Source organism: Charadrius vociferus, unplaced genomic scaffold (assembly GCF_000708025.1).
Source record: "Charadrius vociferus isolate BGI_N301 unplaced genomic scaffold, ASM70802v2 scaffold301, whole genome shotgun sequence".
Taxonomy (NCBI): Eukaryota; Metazoa; Chordata; class Aves; order Charadriiformes; family Charadriidae; genus Charadrius; species Charadrius vociferus.
The window spans coordinates 114,230-136,252 of record NW_009646842.1 but is presented as its reverse complement, the minus strand read 5'-3'; the positions used below and the strand labels follow the sequence as shown (position 1 = coordinate 136,252).

General features: G+C 40.7%; 1 protein-coding gene across 1 annotated transcript in view; it reads right to left on the bottom strand.

Annotated features, from left to right (window-relative positions):
• Positions 1 to 22,023, bottom strand: part of EPHB6 (EPH receptor B6) — a 59,369-nt gene that overhangs the window by 8,984 nt on the left and 28,362 nt on the right. Inside the window, exons 4-8 of the mRNA XM_009892244.1 lie at positions 17,590 to 17,745; positions 14,729 to 15,067; positions 2,748 to 2,872; positions 1,475 to 1,637; positions 515 to 629 (exon numbers count right to left, since the gene is read on the bottom strand). Of these exons, the coding sequence (XP_009890546.1) occupies positions 515 to 629; positions 1,475 to 1,637; positions 2,748 to 2,872; positions 14,729 to 15,067; positions 17,590 to 17,745 (898 nt within the window). The remainder of the gene's footprint in view (positions 1 to 514; positions 630 to 1,474; positions 1,638 to 2,747; positions 2,873 to 14,728; positions 15,068 to 17,589; positions 17,746 to 22,023) is intronic.

The window sequence follows — 22,023 nt, the reverse complement described above, 5'->3', positions numbered from 1 at the left end:
GGGGAGCAGTATTTGCTTTCTTTAACATATATTTTATGAGTCAGTGTTCCATTGAACCATTGGGGTTGTACAGATTTTATTCTTCAGCAAATGAGCTATTGTCTGTTGGTCCTTGGTTAAAGGGTATTTAGCACCTTCTAAATAAGTGGATCTAAATATTTATTCCACCAGTCCTTCTTCACTACATTGTTTCATTCTCCACTTGCTGTAAATGCAATTTAAAGTCCCTTCTTTACAGTGATGCATTTAAATACCTTTTGAGCACCAGCTTTAAAATGCTTCCCTTGTGTTCATGTTGCTAACTAGCCAAATAGCTAAGTACATGAGCGGTTTACCAAAGGAGAGGCTCCTCAGGTAGGAGTAATGGGGCAGGATCTTTCCTTAACTAGAAAATGGCATCTCAAGGACATCTGGATAAATGTAGATCAGGCTGTCTCCCTTGGGATAGGGTTATGTAGCAGGGGTAAGAAAGTTCCACTGTCTGCAGTGCACATGAGCAGGTCAAGGAATTCACCTCTTGAAGATGATGGCAAGGATGGCAATGGCAGCAATTACCAAGAAGGCTAGACCCCCGAGCGCTGAGCCCACGACAAGCGGCAGTCGGTCCTGCACCATCTCCGAGCGCTCCCCTAGCAAGGAAGACACATGCATACACACACACAAATGCAGAGGACAGGAACTGTTAGAGTTTCCCTTCTACTCAACTAGGTCTTACCCATAATTCCATCCCTACCAGTCTTTTGCTTCACAGGCTAGTCCTGACAGTTCAGCGAATGCTTGATTTGGTTATCCCTTTACCCCTTCAGTCATTGTGCTTCTCCAGTTCCTTCCTTCCTACTTCTGAAAAGTCAGTGCTCCCTCTGAAACCACTTTTCCTTCCCCTGGTCCACTGACACCTAACTAGCCACTTAGGTATAGGCTAGCTCTACACCTGGGCTTTGATCCCATTGTCCCCTATTAATTTAGCTTGTAGATGACATACATGAGTACCTTTGACCAAAGACTATCACAAGGTAATACGTTGTTCTCTGCATGAACGGATGGTGATACAGCTGGAAGGCAAGCTTACGGTGTATGTCTTGTGTACCACCTGTCTTTAAGATTTTCACAGAGCATTCAGCTCTGAGATGTCCTGTGACAGCTGAAGACCAAACTACAGCAGTGTACAGTGCTACGTACTGTAACGCTCTCCTAAAGAGAGTTCTACTGAGACACTCTGTTCTGGCTGGTCAGAGGTGCAGAGGCAACAATGAGTAGGACTGGGGGATACGGCATTAGCGTAAACAATACACTCTCACAGCATGAAGCTTCTTTGAGTGAACAAATCTGCATATGCAAATTATGATATACAGAAATACAAGTTGAGTAGGCGTCTCTGGTAGCAGTCCTCCAGAGGATAAGCTAATACACTCAGTGACACACACAAGTGAAAGATGGTCATGTGCAGATCTGAGAACAAAATGGCAGCACTTACCTCCCATTAAAGTCTGGAAATACATCTTTCCACTGTATGGGCCATAGCCCACTGCTGTTCTAGCTCGTACTTGGAAGGCATAGATCTTGCCTGGGCTCAGGTTTGATATGGTGGCCATGTTGGTTTCACTAGTCAAGGTGAATGAATTATCCTCATCTTCTGCCTGTGAATATCAGTGACGAAAAAGGAACATGAGACTTCTGCCCACACTGCAGGCTCTCCTCATCAAGGAATGCTAGTTTCCATGTTGGCCCAATATTCTTTGAATCTGTTACAGAGCCTTGCAACCACAACTGCTATTCCAGACCTGACTTCCTCACACACTATTTGTTCCTCACCGTGGCTTTTCATTCCCTTAGGCCTGGGCTTCCCACAAAGCTCTGCCAAAGACCCTCAGTCCCGACCTAAACAAAAGTGAGAGACAAAACTACCTTGTCCTGTGGTTCCTTGATAAGCATATCCATAAAAAAAGCCCTAGCCTGTCCTGAAATTTTGCTTTCTACAAGCTCCAAACTCATGCGTTCTCCTAGGAGAATCCAGAGCAAGAACACATGTAATGCTGTATCCAGGAAGCTGTTAAACCTGTTATCAGAAACAACAGGCCCCTTTACTGCTAGAAAAACAGTAGTCCTGCACAATCCTGCAATAATATTTATGTGAAAGATCAAGAATACAGAATGGGAGCTTGTCTGAACAGCTCTACGTACCTCTTCCCCTCAAATGAGTTGGATTAGGAGTCATAAAAGATGTGAATGGAGAATATCTTTATATTTGCCACCCTGTAATTCCAGCACATAAACAGGTAACTGATATCCACCACTTAGTGAATGAAAGAGTGCATTCCTCCTCCCATAATTTCTTAGCAACAGAGGACTTCCCACCACAAAGACATGACAGAATGTTGCAGTGAGTCCAATTCTGATGTACACATTTGGAAACTTCAGCTGCTTCCACTGTTACCCGTGCCAGCTGGGGCTAAACTTACTAGGTTGTTAGCCACAGCTTTTTAGCTTGGCGACAAGTGTCTTCTCTTTTTCTATTTGCATTATCCCTAAATGGTTCCAAGTTGGGAAATACAGACGAACTGATGTTGGATGAAGTGTACATCATGAAATTCTGGTTTTGCTACAGCTTGTCCTTCCCTCACAATTGAAGCATTTTTCTCCACCTTATCCATCCTGATCCAGAGGTGCACCTCCCAGACAGAAGATTTCCCTGTTCTGTTTTGCATAACAGCTCTACATCAATCAGCACCACATCATTTTTTGCTCACCTTGTCAAAGTAGCGGAGCTGGTAATCCAGGATGATCCCATTGGGTTGGTCTGGCTGAGGCCATGACAGTGTGATGCTACTGGTAGTACGACTCACTTGATGCATCATAGGGACAGCAGAGGGGACTGTAATAAAAGACAGAAAGGAGAGATTGCAAAGGCATAAGTTTAACAATGAACTATAACTGAATATTCATTATGATGAGTTAATAAGTAAGATCAGCTCTTCCTTTAATTTCCCTTAATTTGCATTATGAAGTACTTTACAAAATATCTAGAAGAAATCCAGGCACAATTCTACTCTATTGGGAAATACAGTCACCGACAACTTGGACAGGAAGAAAATGAAGAAATCCACATCCAACTAATCATGTGCAGGAATTATGAAATGGTCTGTATTGTAGCTGGAACATTATTCTGATCTTCAAATTTGCAATTTTTACATGTACGATGACAAGGTGCTCAGTGCCACTGCCTTGTTCTAGGATCACGCTTGGACAAACAATGTGACAGTGGTCTAAGAAAAATCAGAGCACATTAACTCTCTTCTGCTTCTCCCCCAGGTTATAATTCTTTGCCTGGAGAAAAAAATCAAGTACGAGCTTGAGTAATGGGGGCCTTTCACCACCAGATCATGACTGCAAAGCAGAAGACAGAGGTAGATGAGAACATCGATGTGTTAACGAACAGACTTCGAAGCACTCCTCAGTTCAATGGTCCTAGTTCAGCTGCAAATCACAGAGAATGAATCTCATTTTCATAGCCTGATATGCAGCCTTGTGTTCAGACTAGCTCCTGCATCTTAGGCCAATCCCTGTCAGGACTGTTGCCCAGATGTCAAAACTGGCACTGTATTTGAGACTCTCAGTCTCACTGCAGGCCACTGAACCACAGAAGTCCAGTGTGAATGGGCTTTTAACTAGCACTACTGCCTGGAATCATCACCTAAAGGTCACTTAGGTAAAAAGTAAGTGTGGAAGCTTCACACATACTTTTTCTGCCTGTTCTTAAATAGCTTGCTAAGTTTTTGTCTTTCGGTGAACAGGCCAGCCTGGTGCACTACCCAGATGGAGCTGTTAGCTGTCTTGATTCCATTATGATATTAAGTGCTTATAGTCTGTGTCAGATATTAATTACTGTGGGAAAATGTCAACTTCCCTTTATGTACAAAGCAAGGATCTGGACAGCAAACATAAAAGAGGGCTTTGGAAGCACGAATTTAAACCAGAAAGCAAGCAAGAACTTGCATCTACCAATTTGAGAAATCTTTTGATTGGCTGTTCTAAAAGTCTGAGGTTCAGTTCAAGACTCGTGTAACTGCCATTACTTCTTACTAACCTCAAGCTCATTAAATCAGTAGGAAGGAAACAAAATATTATCTTGAAGATAATATGATTAATGATTTCAAACACTGTTTACTGAAGTACAATAATTACAATTACAATCCAAGCTACTATTTGAGGTAGTTTTGCTTTCCATTTTTTGTCCTCCTAGAGGCATCATTCACAGGTTCTGAAGACAACAGAAACACAGAGCATCTCTTTAATAGCAGGCCCTTTTCTGAAGTAGTTAATTCTTCTAAAAAATGTACCCGGATCAGGAAGGGAGATGAATGGTTATTAAAGCCATTTGCGTGTGATGCTTTCTAGAGAATGAAAATCCACTTGTACAAAAAACATCTATGACTTTATACATACACATACACTCTCCAGGTTTGTGCAAAAGCTAAAAAGAATATTAATTTCTTCTTAGGAAGAGATTTCCAAGCAAAAATTTCAGGATTGTTGGAAGAGGATCTTCTCTGCCAGCTGTCTGCCCACAAAGCTCTTCTCAAGTTTTGCTTTCTCTCTGCAAGCAAAATGTCACGTTGCCAAGAAGCCTTTAATGTACTCAGCTAGGGAACCCTCATTTTCCTAATGGAAGTAACACTTTCAGGAACATTTACATTTTCCAGAAAAAGCATGCCAATGAAAAGCTGACACCTAAATCCACTGCTTTTACACAATAGACATAAAATTCCTTGATGTGAGAAACGAAGCAGAGACATTTGGTAAATTATCAAAAACTGCAGAATAGCATTTTCTTGCCTCATAATTGTGAAAAAGATAAAAGAAATGTTTTTTATAACAAGATACAGTTATTCTGACACAATTCACATGGGCTTCAAACAGCTCAGGCAAGTAAGAACCAGTTAAAAATGTAAATGAAACAAAAATGTAAGAGTATAAACAACAAAACGCTTTCTCTCATCCTTACTCCTTTTATTTCTTACAATTGCTTGTCTTTCAAACAAGATTGCACAGTTACTTCATCTGCTGACAACAATGTTGCGACAAGGATTGAAGACAGCAGCAATTAATCAAGACCATATGTAGCACTTAAGACAAAAATCAAGAACACTGTATTCAAATGATAATGTGAGGAGAATGGGATAACCAGTCAGTTAACATTTGATCAAGACAGATTTCGCTACATTTTAATGTTCTGCAAAGTTTAACTTCCTTCTGATGGGACACAAAGCACACACAGAGAGAAGTGCAAACCCAAATACGCAGCTACACCACCAGGGCAGAGCTGAGTTCCTTCTAGTTTCACATGCAGATTTTGCAGAATGATCGGAGTTAAATCTCCCCTCTATGACTGTCCTCCCACCTCTTTTCATTCCCCTCCTTCCCACCTCCAGCAGTTATTCTTTCCACCCTTCTCATTTCTTCCCAGTCCACAATTTTTCCCCTACCTGTAAGGAACACTCAAAGTAAACTAGCAACATCTGACCTGTATTTTAGTTAAAACATATTCATTCTGATTTTTGTATGTACTATTAATTTTCAGCTACCCATCAACAGCTTATATTGGCCAATGGTAAGAAGACCTGAGTTGGCACTGTGCATAGCACATTTAGGTACAGCAAAATCTGTACAAGAACAATGATGATAAATGGTATTCTACTCAGATGGGCAGCATGCGGAAGTAGGTTACAACCAGTGGAATTAGAAATATTGGGAAACATAAGAAAAAAATCACTGGAGTGGCTTTACCCAGAGTTACAGTTTGTGTATCTCTTGACCATGCACCGCAGCATTCTAGAATGTCCCAGTTATCCAGGTATGCCCATCACTCAGGGTAATTGGGTGGTGGTGCTGGGGATGCCCAGGATAATGAAGCCTGCTCTACTAAAAACAGTCATTTCGGTCATATGTACCTAATAACCAGATACTACTTCAGGCAAAAGCCTAAACCAGTAAAAATGCTCAGTAATAAAAATAGCTATGAAGCAACGCAAGACACTTAATCTACCTCTCTGAGACAGATTTCAGATTTTGATACGTGTGTTTGCCTCTCTTCTAAGGACAAAACTTATGAAACACTACCCAGGGAGCTCTCCCACCACTTCAACTAAAAGACAGATCTAAATTTCTTCCTTGGAAAATTTCATTTCTTTTCATCCAGGTCATTGATATACAAGTTGAACAATAATATCCTCATGGAGAACATGGCATAGGCTTTCAGCACTGTCTCCCATAATATCCTCATAGATAACCTGATGAAGTATGGGCCGGATGAGCAGACAGTGAGGTTAATTGAAAAATGCCTGAACAACTGAGCCCAGAGGGGGGTGACCAGTGAAATGAAGTCTAGGAGGAGGCCAGCACCTAGCGGGATACCCCAGGGGTCAATATCGGGTCCAATACTGTTCAATATCTTCACTAATGACGTGGATGATGGGGCAGAGTGCATCCTCAGCAAGTTTGCTGATAATACAAAACCGTGAGAAGAGCCTGATACACCAGCAGGTTTTTGCAGAAAGCATCCTGGGTGGCCCTGGTGGACATCAAGTTGAACAGGAGACAGCAATGTGCCCTTGCTGCAAAGGTGGCCAATGGTATCCTGGGCTGCATTAGGAGCAATGTTGCCAGCAGGTCGAGGTGACCCTTTCCCTCTACTGGGCTCTCCTGAGGCCACGCATGGAGCCCTGTGTCGAGTTCTGGGTTCCCCAGTACAAGAGAGACATGGACATACTGGAGAGAATCCAGCAAAGGGTCACAAAGATGACTGAAGCATCTCTCATAGGAAGAGAGGCTGAGAGATCTTGCACTGTTCAGCCTGGAGAAGAAAGGCTTCCAGGGATCTCATGAATGTGCACACATACTTGAAGGGAGGATGCAAAGAGGACCAAGGCAGGCTCTATTCAGTGGTGCCCAGTGACAGGCCCAGAGGCAATGGGCACAAAATGAAACACAGGAGGTTCCCTCTGAACACAAGGAAACACTTTTTATCATAAGGGTGACTGAGCACTGCAGCAGATTACCCAGAGGGGTCGTGGCATCTGCCTCCTTGAAGACATTCAAAATTGTTCTGGATGTGGTTGTGGGCAACTTTCTCAAGGTGACCCTGCTTGAGCAGTGGGAGTTGCAGAAGGTCTCCTCCAGAGCTCTCTTCCAAGCTTAGCCATTTTATGATTATGACCTGGCAGTTGAGTCATTCAGTCTGCATTACTGACTAGACATCCATGGGCTACAACAGGAATTGAGACAACTGGCTCACAGATCATCACTTAATTGGGATTCAAACTAAACCATGCCAGGGCCTCTATGTTCTTTCTAGTTGTTTATGGGTTTTCTTCCCCCTTCTGTCTCACCCCATAAGCTTCTGAAAGCATGCAGTGTCTCTCTCATTATATTTCACACGTTTTGATCAACCTCAGCTATGCCTCTAATGTTCTCTAATATGCCTCTATATTCTCTAATACTAGCCCCAAATCTACCACTCTCACATTCTTGTCTCTCCTTTGTTACCTCTTCAGGTATCCTATTATCCTCATATTCTAAACAAATGGCATGAAGGCCCTAGCTTTGTTCCACACATTTTCCCACCTATCATCTTCAAGGAAGATTGGTCTGAATACAGCATGGGAATTTCTTTTTTTATGTGTTTAATATCTTATCTTTAATTTGAAAATGTCCTATGTCTTTTCCACAGACTTTAATTTACTTCTAATCCTTTCTCTAAAGACCTGAAAATCCTTTAAAAGTATCTTGGGTTGTCTTCTGTCATAACCTTGTACTTTACTGCCTGTGGATGAAGAGTACTTTAGAAAGGCAAATTAGTTATTTTCACTTCCCTTACCTCTATTATTACTACTCTTTGTGTATTGGTTCCACTCATGCCTAATAAACAGGAGAAAGTCCTTTATGCCACAAGGTGCTGTGTTTTACTATGTACCTCCTATTTCTACTTGCTCAAAAAGTTCCTCTTCATTTAAACAGTTGCTGAAACTTGAAATGTGAAAACAAGCTTATTCATTCCCTGCTCGTGCTGCAGAGATAGGGCATAGTAAAGCGAGAAACTGGAATAGTTTCTTTTTGTGGATTGACCATAGAAATTTTTATTAAGTCCCAGTCATAACTGGGCAAATCCGCTGACAGCAGCAAACTTGACAAATGTCACTAAGGGAAAAATTAAACCTTAAGAGTATATTTGTTGTTCCTATTGAAGAATAAAACAGTACAATTAATTCTTAGGGATCTCTGGTCAGGGTTGGTAATTAGATCATAAATAAACAAACAGCTTGTTACTTTGAAAATTAATGCAGTTCATTCAGAGGACAATGAACAGAGCTCACACTCCACTTGCTTTACCTGCTGGTTTTAGCCTGGCAAAACGCACTAGCATGTAGCTTTTGACAGCTCCCTTCTTATTCCTTTCCTGTTTTGATCAAGAAAATGCCTTGCCTGTGTCCCTGCTTTTGCCATCAAAGTGTATGGGACTCTTTTTTCTCTCTTTGGAAAAGAAAACATCTTCAAGCAACTCATCCATTTCCCTTCATAATGTCATAATCATACTTGGCATATAATTCTTTTCCTCTTCTCACACCATTTCACCTGAAAATCTTCTGTCAGGTCCTCTTAAATTTCCTGACACTAACCATAACTGTCCTTGCCTCCATTCAGCCTCTTACACAAGTCTTCAGACTGTCTGGCTTTAATTTCTGCACTTCTACAGATTTTTTGGTATTGCCAGGTCCCACCGCTCTGAATCCAACCGATGTAGAAAGCTGCTATGTATCTTTTCACAGGTACAATGCAACCCGGTCACGTGACCTTCATCTGCACATATCTCCATTGCTCTCATAACGTCTGGACTCAAATTAGAAAATCTATTTGTTTTTAAAAGTCTGCATAGATTTACTCCAACATTTGAGTCTTTGCTGTCTTTATCTCTTCCTCTTCTTTCTAGGAATGTAACAACTGCCTGAACGAATAAGTTCAGTAGTGTGTCTCTGGCAACAGATATTACTACATGCTTCAGTGGAAAGTGTAGGAAAAAAAAAAAAGGACAGGTAGTTACAGCTGTGCACAGAGAAAGTCTTTCACAGTCCTTTAAATGAAAACCTGACTTCTGTCCTGAGACATGAGAACAGATTATTTGTTTAGCCTGATAAGTACACTTGAAGGTGTAAAAATAATCATTAATATTTTAGTCAGGTTTTTTTTCCTGTGGATGAAGAGTACTTTAGAAAGGCAAATTAGTTATTTTCACTTCCCTTACCTCTATTATTACTACTCTTTGTGTATTGGTTCCACTCATGCCTAATAAACAGGAGAAAGTCCTTTATGCCACAAGGTGCTGTGTTTTACTATGTACCTCCTATTTCTACTTGCTCAAAAAGTTCCTCTTCATTTAAACAGTTGCTGAAACTTGAAATGTGAAAACAAGCTTATTCATTCCCTGCTCGTGCTGCAGAGATAGGGCATAGTAAAGCGAGAAACTGGAATAGTTTCTTTTTGTGGATTGACCATAGAAATTTTTATTAAGTCCCAGTCATAACTGGGCAAATCCGCTGACAGCAGCAAACTTGACAAATGTCACTAAGGGAAAAATTAAACCTTAAGAGTATATTTGTTGTTCCTATTGAAGAATAAAACAGTACAATTAATTCTTAGGGATCTCTGGTCAGGGTTGGTAATTAGATCATAAATAAACAAACAGCTTGTTACTTTGAAAATTAATGCAGTTCATTCAGAGGACAATGAACAGAGCTCACACTCCACTTGCTTTACCTGCTGGTTTTAGCCTGGCAAAACGCACTAGCATGTAGCTTTTGACAGCTCCCTTCTTATTCCTTTCCTGTTTTGATCAAGAAAATGCCTTGCCTGTGTCCCTGCTTTTGCCATCAAAGTGTATGGGACTCTTTTTTCTCTCTTTGGAAAAGAAAACATCTTCAAGCAACTCATCCATTTCCCTTCATAATGTCATAATCATACTTGGCATATAATTCTTTTCCTCTTCTCACACCATTTCACCTGAAAATCTTCTGTCAGGTCCTCTTAAATTTCCTGACACTAACCATAACTGTCCTTGCCTCCATTCAGCCTCTTACACAAGTCTTCAGACTGTCTGGCTTTAATTTCTGCACTTCTACAGATTTTTTGGTATTGCCAGGTCCCACCGCTCTGAATCCAACCGATGTAGAAAGCTGCTATGTATCTTTTCACAGGTACAATGCAACCCGGTCACGTGACCTTCATCTGCACATATCTCCATTGCTCTCATAACGTCTGGACTCAAATTAGAAAATCTATTTGTTTTTAAAAGTCTGCATAGATTTACTCCAACATTTGAGTCTTTGCTGTCTTTATCTCTTCCTCTTCTTTCTAGGAATGTAACAACTGCCTGAACGAATAAGTTCAGTAGTGTGTCTCTGGCAACAGATATTACTACATGCTTCAGTGGAAAGTGTAGGAAAAAAAAAAAAGGACAGGTAGTTACAGCTGTGCACAGAGAAAGTCTTTCACAGTCCTTTAAATGAAAACCTGACTTCTGTCCTGAGACATGAGAACAGATTATTTGTTTAGCCTGATAAGTACACTTGAAGGTGTAAAAATAATCATTAATATTTTAGTCAGGTTTTTTTTTTTTTTTTTTTTTTTTAATAATAGGGTTGGAATTTAATTTCTTTGCTTTCTGTGTGTCAGGTTCCCCTCTGTGAAGAAGCATAACTCCACTACAATTACGTAATAGCCTTTCCTCATGCAGTTCATGCTATCTGGAAAATGCTCCCAACATCTTTCTATACAGCCTCACACTTCTTTAGGTATTCATCCTCAGCACTTCAAATCTGAGCTGAGAGCAATTCCCTTCTCTCTCATCTTACCTCTGGATAGTTTTTCCTGCTTGATAATTTGCATACAATATTTGCATGTCATGCTATTACTATCCAAACAGGTTTTATTATTACTATCCAAACAGGCTGCTGATGCTTTTTGCTACAGAAGGTTAGGTATTACTACATTAAAGGAAGTTTTTCAGTGCCAGCCCTTCTTATTCTGTCTTCAAACATATAGCCACAGAAGAGTAGGAACATCATAATCAGGCTACCACAGAAAAATGTGATTGTGTAACCAGAGGATCCTATCATACTTCGAAGCAGGGCTAGCAGACTGTTAGGGGTAAGAAAACTCTTAGATGAACAGTGTTTTGGAGACAGAGATAAAGAGCAAATAGGTAGCATGAGAAAAAGAAAAGTAGAACTGTTCCAGCACAGAATATTGCCTACGATATCTTTAACAAAGGGGCAGAGGGTGGAGAGGAGAATTTTTTGCATCAGCAACTGGAAGAGGTGAGAGAATATGACTGATGTATGAGTAAGCAGAATATTCAAAAAACTGCCAGGGCTGGAGGGTCTTTCTTTGGTCACCTTTAAATCAACAGAGAGATTTCTTTTGCTACCACCATTTATTTAGAAAACTTATCTTTCTCCAGTTTGCCTTTTTTATACCCTTCATGCCTTCCTGTCCCTTCCTTGTCTCTTTCAGAACATAAGATCCTGAAATGTCCATCTCTACTCATATAATAATAATAGTAATAATAATAATTGTTATAATAACCCAACAACAACAACAATAAGCCATGCTAAAGTGAAAAGCTGCTGAAGGGATAGAAGGGAGGGGGTATGGATGAGACAGGCCACGTGATGGAGGAAGCAAGGCTGTGTTAGTATGAGCTGTCACTATGAATCGAGGGCAGCTCATCTCAAGCTCACTCCTAACGATCTTGAGGAAGAGCAAGGAAAAAAAAAACAACAACCCACAAACACAAAAAGAAGTCGTTCAGTACACATTGCTGTTTAAGAAAGCTGGCCTCCCCTGAAACTGCTGCAGTGCACAAGAGAGGCACCTTGGAGAGAAACACCCAATACACCCAGAGACACCAAAAGATACCTTGAGGAATGGGAGTTGTCAGAAGCGTCAAACAGAAGCAAAAGAAGATGGTAGATTTGAGGATTCCAGGCGGGAGAAGAAGCAGTTTCTCAATTAAATTACCTCAGATATAGATGAAGAAGGCTGAGATGAGAACCAGGAAGAAAGAGAACCCTTTAGGATGTTAAGAGAACACTCACCTGTCTCCAGCAGAAATTGAAGGAACTGCCTGGAATTACCATACAGATTACCCAGACATATCTTTTATTGTAAACAGAAACTGATCACCCACTTGCAGCCGGCCTCTTAAGGGGGCAGGAATCCTATACATGCTCTGCTACTCAGTGCCTGTCAGGTAACGATTCAAAGGGAAGAAACAGACATTGTGAAACCCCTGGCATCTGCTAACAGTAGGAAATTATTTGGGGTGCATGTATATTCCCCTCCTTTCCATAGCATAGAAGCAGAAATGAAAAGATGTGATTTAATCAAGACCATGATGTGTATATGGTTTCACAGCATTTCACTTCAGATGTATCAAAGCCTGGTTTTGCAGAGGTTTCCACAACTACACTGTAGAATCTCATCAGGGATTTGTTTGAGTTTAACATTTACACATCTCTAAATATTTACAGACATTTTCTGTCACTCAGTTCAAATTGTTCCCTCTCTTTCGCCTCCTCATCACTTTACTCCTCATCATATCCTCTTAAACAATCTGTGTAAAATTCCTCTCCATACCAGCTTATACATGCTTGTAAAGAACAACATATGCCCAGTCTCTTATTGTTGACATTTAGCAGAACTGTATGTATGTATACATGTGGCTCTCTCTGGCTCCAGTCCTTGTATTTAATATTTACAGAACATCAGGATTTGCTTGATGCTGTTCTCCATTTTCCTCTATATTTAAGCCTTCTGTATGGTATCCATCAGTCTGACCTATTCTTCCAGCTATTTAATCTTTTCCCTTCCTTTGACTGCCCACACAAGCCACTAGTATTCTAGTTTAGTCATCCCTGTGGTTTAGTTCTTAGTTACAAGGATCATAACACCTTTCATACAACTGTACAGCAAATTTTAATATTTCTACCATGTAAAAAACAAAAAATTAACAAAACCCCCCACTTTGTCTCCTATTGACAGGAGAATAATATTCCAAGACCACTTATCAGAACAGCAAGGTTGAAAAGGCAAGAACTAGGTAGAAGAAAATACATGGTAGGTGGAAGAACCCAGAGTAATTTCCATAAAATAGGAATGGTGATTGTGCTTCTGGATTCTTTGTCAAAATTCCATTTAACACCTATCTAAAAATTGTAAAAACTGTAGTTTTCATATCCTTTTATGGCCCACAGGACTGCACAGTATTAATACACTCCATCTCGGGGTCATGTATATTTAGGTGATGAGTAAATGTCATTGTATACATTCTTTCTTGTCATACAGTGCCCATCTGTATCTTTAACTGTATCTTCATCTTTAGACAGTGACTATCTGCCTCTCTATTTTCCAATTCCTTACTGTGATATGCATCAAGGCAAAGGTGGACAGATCATACAATCACAGAATCATAGAATGATTTAGATTGGAAGGGACTTAAAGATTATCGAGTTCCAAACCCCCTGCCATGGGCAGGGACGCCTCTCAATGGACCAGGTCACTGAAAACCCCATCCAGCCTGGCCTTAAACACTCCCAGGGATGAGGAATCCACAGCTTCTCTGGGCAACCTGTTCCAGTGCCTCAACACCCTCAGAGTGAAACATTTTTTCCTGATATCTTTTTTTTTTTCTTCCAATTTGAAGCCATTACCCCTCATCCTATCACTACATGCCCTTTTAAAAAGTCCCTCTCCACCTTTCTTGTAGGTGCCCTTCAGATACTGTAAGGCCACTATAAGGTCTCCCCGGAGCCTTCTCTTCTCCAGGCTAAACAATCTCAACTCTCTTAGCCTGGCTTCACAGGAGAGGTGCTCCAGCCCTCTGATCATCTTCATGGCGTTCCCGTGGACCCGGTCCCACAGGTCCACGTCCTTCTTGTGCTGAGGACTCCAAAGCTACATACAGTACTCCAGGTGGGGTCTCGTCAGAGCGGAGTAGAGAGGCAGAATCACCTCCCTTTACCTGCTGGCCATTTGATGAAACACTCAATACCACTTGTTAAAATGCAGTAGAGTGTGAAGTGAAATGAGGCGAATGGAAGGTGGTGTATAGGAACAAGAACTGATGGAAAAACAGAGTGTCTCAAAACATAGAAAGATAAAAATAAAAGTGAACAGGTGAAAAACGCTAGGAAGGCTGATTGAAGTATTAGAAGATGAAATGGAGGGAGTAGGAGATAGAGCAAGGGAAGAGGGAATGAAGAAATGTTCTCCAAGAGCTGCTGTGGCAGGCTGATGCTCACAAAAACCCCATCAAACCCTGATCATGTCCCTGTCTTGCACAATGAAGCAACATGCTTTGTCTGACCCACAGAACTACAACTTCCATTGCCACATTCTCCAGGGCAGCTTATGCCCTAACAACTTTTGTTCACGCACAACCACATTAGCTGCTAAACTCAGTTTTTCTGCCAAGAGGGAAGAAAGAAAAGCCCATTCAGAGAAAGCAGGAATCAGGAATGAGAAGGGCAGAAGTGAAATCATGGAACTAGCAGGGCAAGATTAAAAAAGGCACAACATACAAGTAAGAAGACAAACCTCCAGGATTCAAAAGATGAAAGCAAATCAAATGAGAGATAGAAGTGGAAATTTTGGGACTCAGATGCAGGGGTCTCCTCACCTGACTGGCTGGTGCTAACATTGATGGTGGCATAGTGGGGTGCTTCTGAACTCAATTCAGTCACCAAGTTGACAGCCTGGATCTCAAAGGTGTACTGCACACGGGCCAAGAGGTTGGAGACTTGCACGCGACTTTCTGTCAGACCCACTTGGCGAGGTTCAAATTGTATGCTGTCCCCACAGCGCACGCATGGCCCTGAGGACCCTGCTGGGCATACTTTGCAGATGACATTGAAGAAAACATCCTTGCGGCCACCCAGGTCCTTGGGGAGGCGCCAGGTGAGGAGCACGTTGGAGCCAACAACTTCATAGGTTAGGTCACGGGGAGCAGAGGGGATGCCTGTAAGACAGAATGAAAGATCAAAATCCCATGAAAGAATGGGAGAGAGGTTGGGGAGGGGAGAAGACAAAGGAGGGGTGAAAGAACAGAAGAACAAGTTGCTTTTTCTTCTCATTCTTACTCTTCTCTAGTTGTTAAACTGAAAAAGGCTAAGAAAAACATATTCTTTGCTACATACATGCACTTACATACACGAAGGAGCAACTGTACTATCACATTTCAAATTAAAAAAAAAATTAACAACAAGGGTCTTTGTTTCAAGGATGTGACTTTCTTTTCCCTAAAAGAACAGACAGTTTAGGGAAATTCCAACCCTTTAAAAATTTTAAATTTTGCACAAGTTTAGTAAAGATACATCTCTACTGAGACCTCTAATTCTCTTGTTTGGCACCTAATATCTCTGAACTTTCTCAGAGTTCAGTTAGCCTGATCCATCTTTTGCAGGAACTGAACACCAGTTTCCCTATGATTACTCCTGCTGCCAGCCAGATTCCTGAACGGCATCTGGAGTAAACTCTGACAGCTCAAAAACTTCCTGTTCTGTGCATCCAACACTTCCCCTGCCAGCACAGAGACAGCAAAAGAGAAGCAGGAAAATGCAGTGGGTGAGAAGATGGTATGGGGATGAGAACGGGACAAGACACTGGAGCTAGAAAGTTAAAAGCTCAGAAAGGTAAAAATAAGCAGCAGTGTTGCACTGCTAAACCTGAGCATAGACACGAAGCAGGACTGGAAGGGCAGGGACAGAGGCTGAGCTCAGTAACAGGGAGGGGCAAGGGAAACACGATTTACGTAACATTTCCCTCCAAAGACTGTAATGAAAGCCATTACTCCTCATTCTCACCATTAATCTGTAGTCAAGAAACATGGATGAAATATTTCTCTATCTAACTCTGATCAATACCCTCTATTATTAAAGGTGGATGAGGTCTTTGCATGGGATCTCTCGTCTGCAACCTAGTTCATCGCTGGAGCATTTGAGTATTTCTAATCGCTGTACTTCCCTGGGGACTCACTTTTCCAGTGTTGTTAAAAAAATTAATTATGCTGGAAAATTGCACACAGAAGACTTTTAAAAAATGTATTACTGACAAGATGAAACATTTGTATATCAGGAAATGTCAGAATTAAATTTTTTTTTGTGCTCACAGAATCACAGAATGATAGGGGTTGAAAGGGATGTCTGGAGATCATCTACTCCAACCCACCCTGCCAGAGCAGGGTCACCTACAGCAGATTGCACAGGACCACATCCAGATGTGTTTTGAATGTCTCCAGAGTTCCACCACCTCTCTGGGCAGCCTGTGCCCGTGCTCTGCCACCCTCAAAGTAAATAGGTTCCTCCTCATGTTTAGATGGAACTTCCTATGTTCAAGTTTGTGCCTCTTACCTCTACCTCACTGGGCACCACTGAAAAAAGACTGTTCCCATGCCCGTGGCACCCTCCCTTTAGGTATTTATAAGCGTCGAAAAAAAAAACCCTCAGTCTTCTCTTCTCCAGACTAAAAAGACCCAAGTCCCTGATCTTAACTGGGCCATTCAGCATTTGCATTGTGGCATAGTATTTAATTGCATGACCACATACTGGTTTTCCCTGAGGATTCCTATCACAATCAATGCAAAGGATAGACAACTGCTCAGGAAAAATAATCCCTGTGAAGTACAGATGCTTGATGCTGCTGAAGATGGATTCTGTGCGGTACAGGAAGCAAGGGATTACAGAAAAGACCCACAATCACATTTCCTAATTTCTGAGCATTTAACTTCAGAGCCATAAAGTGTTTGCAAGATGCTTTAGGAAGTTAATTTTTTTCCCTGTCACTTCCACAAAGTTCAAGGGTGATGTTTGATATATTATTTAAACTATATTTTTGAGTGCTAATCACTAACCTTATTTCATTTTCTGCATCTAATTATTCTTTCTTGATTCATAATCAATGACTGTGAAAAGTCATAACTGATGAGAACCACAGAGAAGCCAATGAAAAAAGTAATTACTTTCCCATAAATAAAACTTGCAGAATTTGAATTCTGTGCAGTAAACATAGTCTTCACACTTTCAATGATAAATGAAGAAGATATTGGTTAATTGCTTCAACGAACAATGTTTACTCTCTGTAAGAAATTAGTTTAGCATTTCATGAGAAATTAGTATATTATTCTGTCATTAAAAGTTATACCTTATGCATACTTGCAATGGATTTATTTAAGGTTGCATGAGTCATCTAAAATATGACATTTTTTCTTTTCTGAGCATCTAGTATTGCAACAACCCAGTATTCTCAAAACACAGTTTCACCAATGTATCAACATTGTAAAAAGCATGTGGGAACACTTCTGCCTTCTCATCTACATTCAGTAAGTGGATATACCCTGTAGTCAATTGGAGGAGCAAAAGCAAGTTTGGGGTTATTTCAGAGGTCATGAGAAGAGGTGAATTTGCAACTCCCCTGAATTATTCAGACACATGATCCCTCATTAACCGCCCTCCTGGCTTTCACACACTCCATCCCAATACTTACCAGTGCAGGGAGCATCAGAATTGTCCGAAGCAGATCGGTAGTAACGGTTCTGACACACACATTCACTGGAACCTGGCAGTGGAGCGTGGCTGTGGGCAGGGCATAGATGGCAGGGGTCATCACCCACAGATACTTTAAAGAAACCAAGGGGACAGGCTAAGAGGAGGAAAATGAGAGAAGCAAAAGCAGGAAACTCATTAATTCAGATTCCAGAAACAATGCAATCTTACTTACATTTAACTCATGCTGCTGCTGTAGGGAGAAGTTGCTACATAGAGTAGCTACTACTGGTTTTGTTGCTTTATGGAGGATGCATTGTTAAAGCTGCATTTTCAAAATGGCTTATTGTATTCTATACTTAAACTGTGCTTAAACTGATTCACTGCCAGATGAAAGAGAACCAGGCCAGAGACGGCTTTGACCATCTGAAATAATTGTCTTTTCATTACTCACTCAAAGAGCTTTAGTGTTGGAGAAGCCAAAGAGCATAGCCATGCGATCTGACTGGAAATAGCCATAACAGTTACAGTTATTATCCACACCTCCTTCTCCCCACTCAACACAGCCACAAAAATGGATCAGCTACCATGGCTGATTTTGCATCAAAATTAGAAGCAGGCACTCAGATTGGCAGTCCTATTGTTTTCCTGTAGGTCTGGAAACTTCCCAAGAATGGATTAAAGCCTCTTAATTTAGTCAAAATTAATCTGCAAATGCATAGAAACATGCCTATGCAAAAAGCTGAAACAAGGATGGAAATCCACCCTACAGCAAAAGAAAATGAAAAAAATCCCAAACTGATTACCAAAAAGGGAGTATGGAACATTCTAAGTTTGGCAAAGATGCTATGCTGAACTACCTAACAGAAGGTGCTTGGATCTCACACTGAAGTGCTAGGGTAAAGCTTTTACAATTTTTATGTAAGTTTTATATAAGTTTTCTAAAGCTGTTTTTCTATATAAACAGATACAGCTCTAATTTTAGATTATATGGAGTAGCAAGCTCAGGTGAAAGTTCATTTGTGGACTGACATTTGGTTATTTAACTTCACAATAAAGACCATTTACAGGGAACTGGAAACTTTTAGATAGACCCCACATGAGTGTTTGATGTGAAAAGACACAAGGGACACACTCAGAGAAGAACTGTCCTCATGATTAACATAAGCTGAACATTCCAAAGGATTGTGGACTGCAAAAAGTTATAGAAAAAAAGAAAAATGTCTAAGAGAAGAATACTGCATACAGGTGTTAATATGAAAGTTAGGTATCTAATGAATGCTCCAAAATGGAACACCACACCAAAAGCTGCAGAACTAGCCCATCTGGTTATTACTTACTGTACTTGCAGGCTTCCACCCCCAATAATAATTATTTGGAAATGTTTCTAGGTGCTGAATGCCCATTGATGCATCTTTCTTAACAAATAAACAACTTCAGAAAAACAGAACAGCTTGCTTATCTAATCTTTCTCTCATTTGTGTTCAATTCCCTTTCCTCTGGGTTTTCAAAGCCCATTGTAGAATTTTTGATGGATACTGTGGGACTGCAGGTATGTAAACCTTAGCAAAGCTGAAAAAGTTACAGTCGCAGTCCAGTCATAACAGCCAATAACATCTGTGGAGTCCCATCAGCTTTATGCCTTTTATATTAATTCATCTTTTCTGTCAGAAGTCTTCTTGGCTGCTGAGTAACCTCCATATGTACCGTGATAAGAGTGGTAAGTCCTGGAACAGGTCAGACCACAAAAAGGACCTCAATAACTCTTTATGATAGCTATTAGATAGGAGAACACTGATTCTTCCCAGCACTCAGAAAATGACAACATTCAGTGTGTGACACATTCTCATATGGAAAGGAAGGGGGAAGAAGAGATTGTAATTTTGCATATGATGGATGACGGTAAGAAAACAGCAACGGCCTTTGCATTCAGGCTTTTATCCAGCAGAAAATAAAACTATTCTCATCTGGAAAGATCTGTCCATATATTCCTATGGACAAAAAAATAAGTAAGATTTTGTCCACTTTATGAATTATATCCCCTTGGTTCAGTTTAAGGCTCTGCTAACAGCCACAGATGTAGAATATAATTTTCACGTTTCTTGGCTTTTGCACCTGTACTGAAACTATGAGTATTATGAATGGGAAGTTCTCAGCCAACTCACTGCGTAGTTGTTCAACCAAAATTTATCACTTTCAGGGATTTTCCTTTATTTATTTCAAATCTGAGAACGCTGAACTGAATGTGAACATCTTTATTTTCTTACAAGTCATTTTATCTCATCCATTTGTTCTCGCATCAAACCCCTTCTCAAGCTTTTGTCGAGGCCTAGTACTAATGGCACACTCATTCCACTTGTCAAGGTACACCCTGCAAAATGGTTCTTTTTTCATTCAGTACTACTAGAGCCTGACATCAAGTAGGACAATGACTTTGCTGCTAGTTACAATAGTGCAAATGAACAGATAATGATAATGCCTGCAGTCTGTGTGATGCTCGAAGGAAATCTGTACAGGATACAGACTTTACCCCTGCAGTACAAAATCATATTGTCCCTACAAGGGTAGTGTTAAGAGAATTCAGGTAGTTTAATCTCTAGTCCAACTGCAAATCATATAGAAAGCTAGACAAAGCTGTGAATGAAGAAGAGTTTGTCTAGTATTTAGTAAATAAAATTTATTTTAAAATAAACATGGTTGCATTAAAATAAACAAACATTTATTTTTACATGGTGCTTTGAAGTTGTTGTTGAGTCTGGGGATGCAGGGGAGAGGTCTGCAGGGAGAGCACACTGCTGATGAGTTAGACAAAGGTATTAAGCAGAAGTGCAGGAATGAATAGGCCAGTAGCACTACCACCTCGGTACAGAAAGGCAGTTCATATAAGGCAGAGCAAGGCTATTGCTTAAAAGGCCATGCAAGATTTCATTAATGCTATGGACAGTCACTCCAAGTGACCAGAAGCATTCAACAGCTGCTTATAAAAACCAACCAGCCAACCAACCAACCAACCAACCAACCAACGCAGTAAGAATACAAACGGTTGTATAGGGACATGGTGTCTGCCAATGGATAACAATGTTGTCTACTCATGCCCCAGATATAGTACAATAGTATAGAGACAACTAACTAGAGACCAAATGCTTCCAGATATTCTTTCTTATTTGGCTCACAAAATCTAATTTCTTCATCCATGCACCATGTTTACCATTATACGCCTGCACCATGTGCAAAGGCAGGTTACTGCTGTCTCCCATAGCACTGTCCTGTGCTTTTCGTGCTGTCACACTCAGGTGGTTTCCTGCCACCTATTCTCTTTCTTACTTGTTGAGGCAGCATCTATTCTTGAATGTAATTCCAAAACTGTAAACATCAGTGAATGAAGAATTGTTTATTTATGCTGAAGAATAACGCAGCATGAAAACAGGTGACTTTACAGTAAATTACAGGTTTAAATAAGAATTGTTCCACCAGAAGCAGCAGGCTTCTGAGAAAAACTCGCAATACAAGCAGCAGAGAAAAAAAAAAAAAAACCAAAAAAAACCCACGACCACATTTAAGAAGGAACCTGCCCCATTTCTGAAGTGATTTTCTGATATAGTTGCCATTGAGAGTAAAGTAGCAGACTTAATGTAAACATATTTCCCCCTCCCAATGTCTCTGTCTCCCTTATCCTGCATTTATCACAAGCAGCCACAAGTGTGAAGCAGCCAGATAGGCTGGTTTATAAGAACTCCACTATAGCTCAGTAAACTGCACAAATGAAATTCAACAGCAGCTGTTTCACCAACAAAACAAATTTCAGTAATATTCCTCTGTCCTCACATGCTCCCTCACTTTTGGAGGAAGAGGTGGCATTTCTGTTATTTTGGCTATCATGTTCCTCCTCAGTGACCCAAAGAAACAGATGAAAGAGGGGTACAAACAGTGAGTTAAAGTCTCTGTAAGATGTGTAATTTTTACAAGGTGACTCAATTACAAAAAAACCACCAAATGTGACAGCTAAATGGTTTTCTATGAAAAAAACCCAACCCTAAAATGTTGTTACTGCATCACAGAGAGAAGGGAGCAAAGAAGGCTCCCTGTAAGAAAAAAAATCAGGAGAGCAGACTAGTATAAAATTACATGGCAATCCCCACTTATGCAGAGCACAGCCAAGTGTCATTCTCAGTAGACCATGAAGATCTCTGGCATGTGACATATAGCCCATATTCCCTGCTGATACCCATGACAGGCAGCTGAATCCCATCCCCAGTCAATACAATCAGTGGAACCCAAGGAGCAACAAGGCTCACTCTAAAGCAAAGATGCAAGGAGCAATTCAGTTGCTTGTACATTTGAGAGGCCCCTGGCATCCATTCTCTCTGTCATCCAGATGGCATTCCAGTAGATGCTGGGTCTTCTGCGTTCCTACGTCCTATCTAATAGTGCTGAG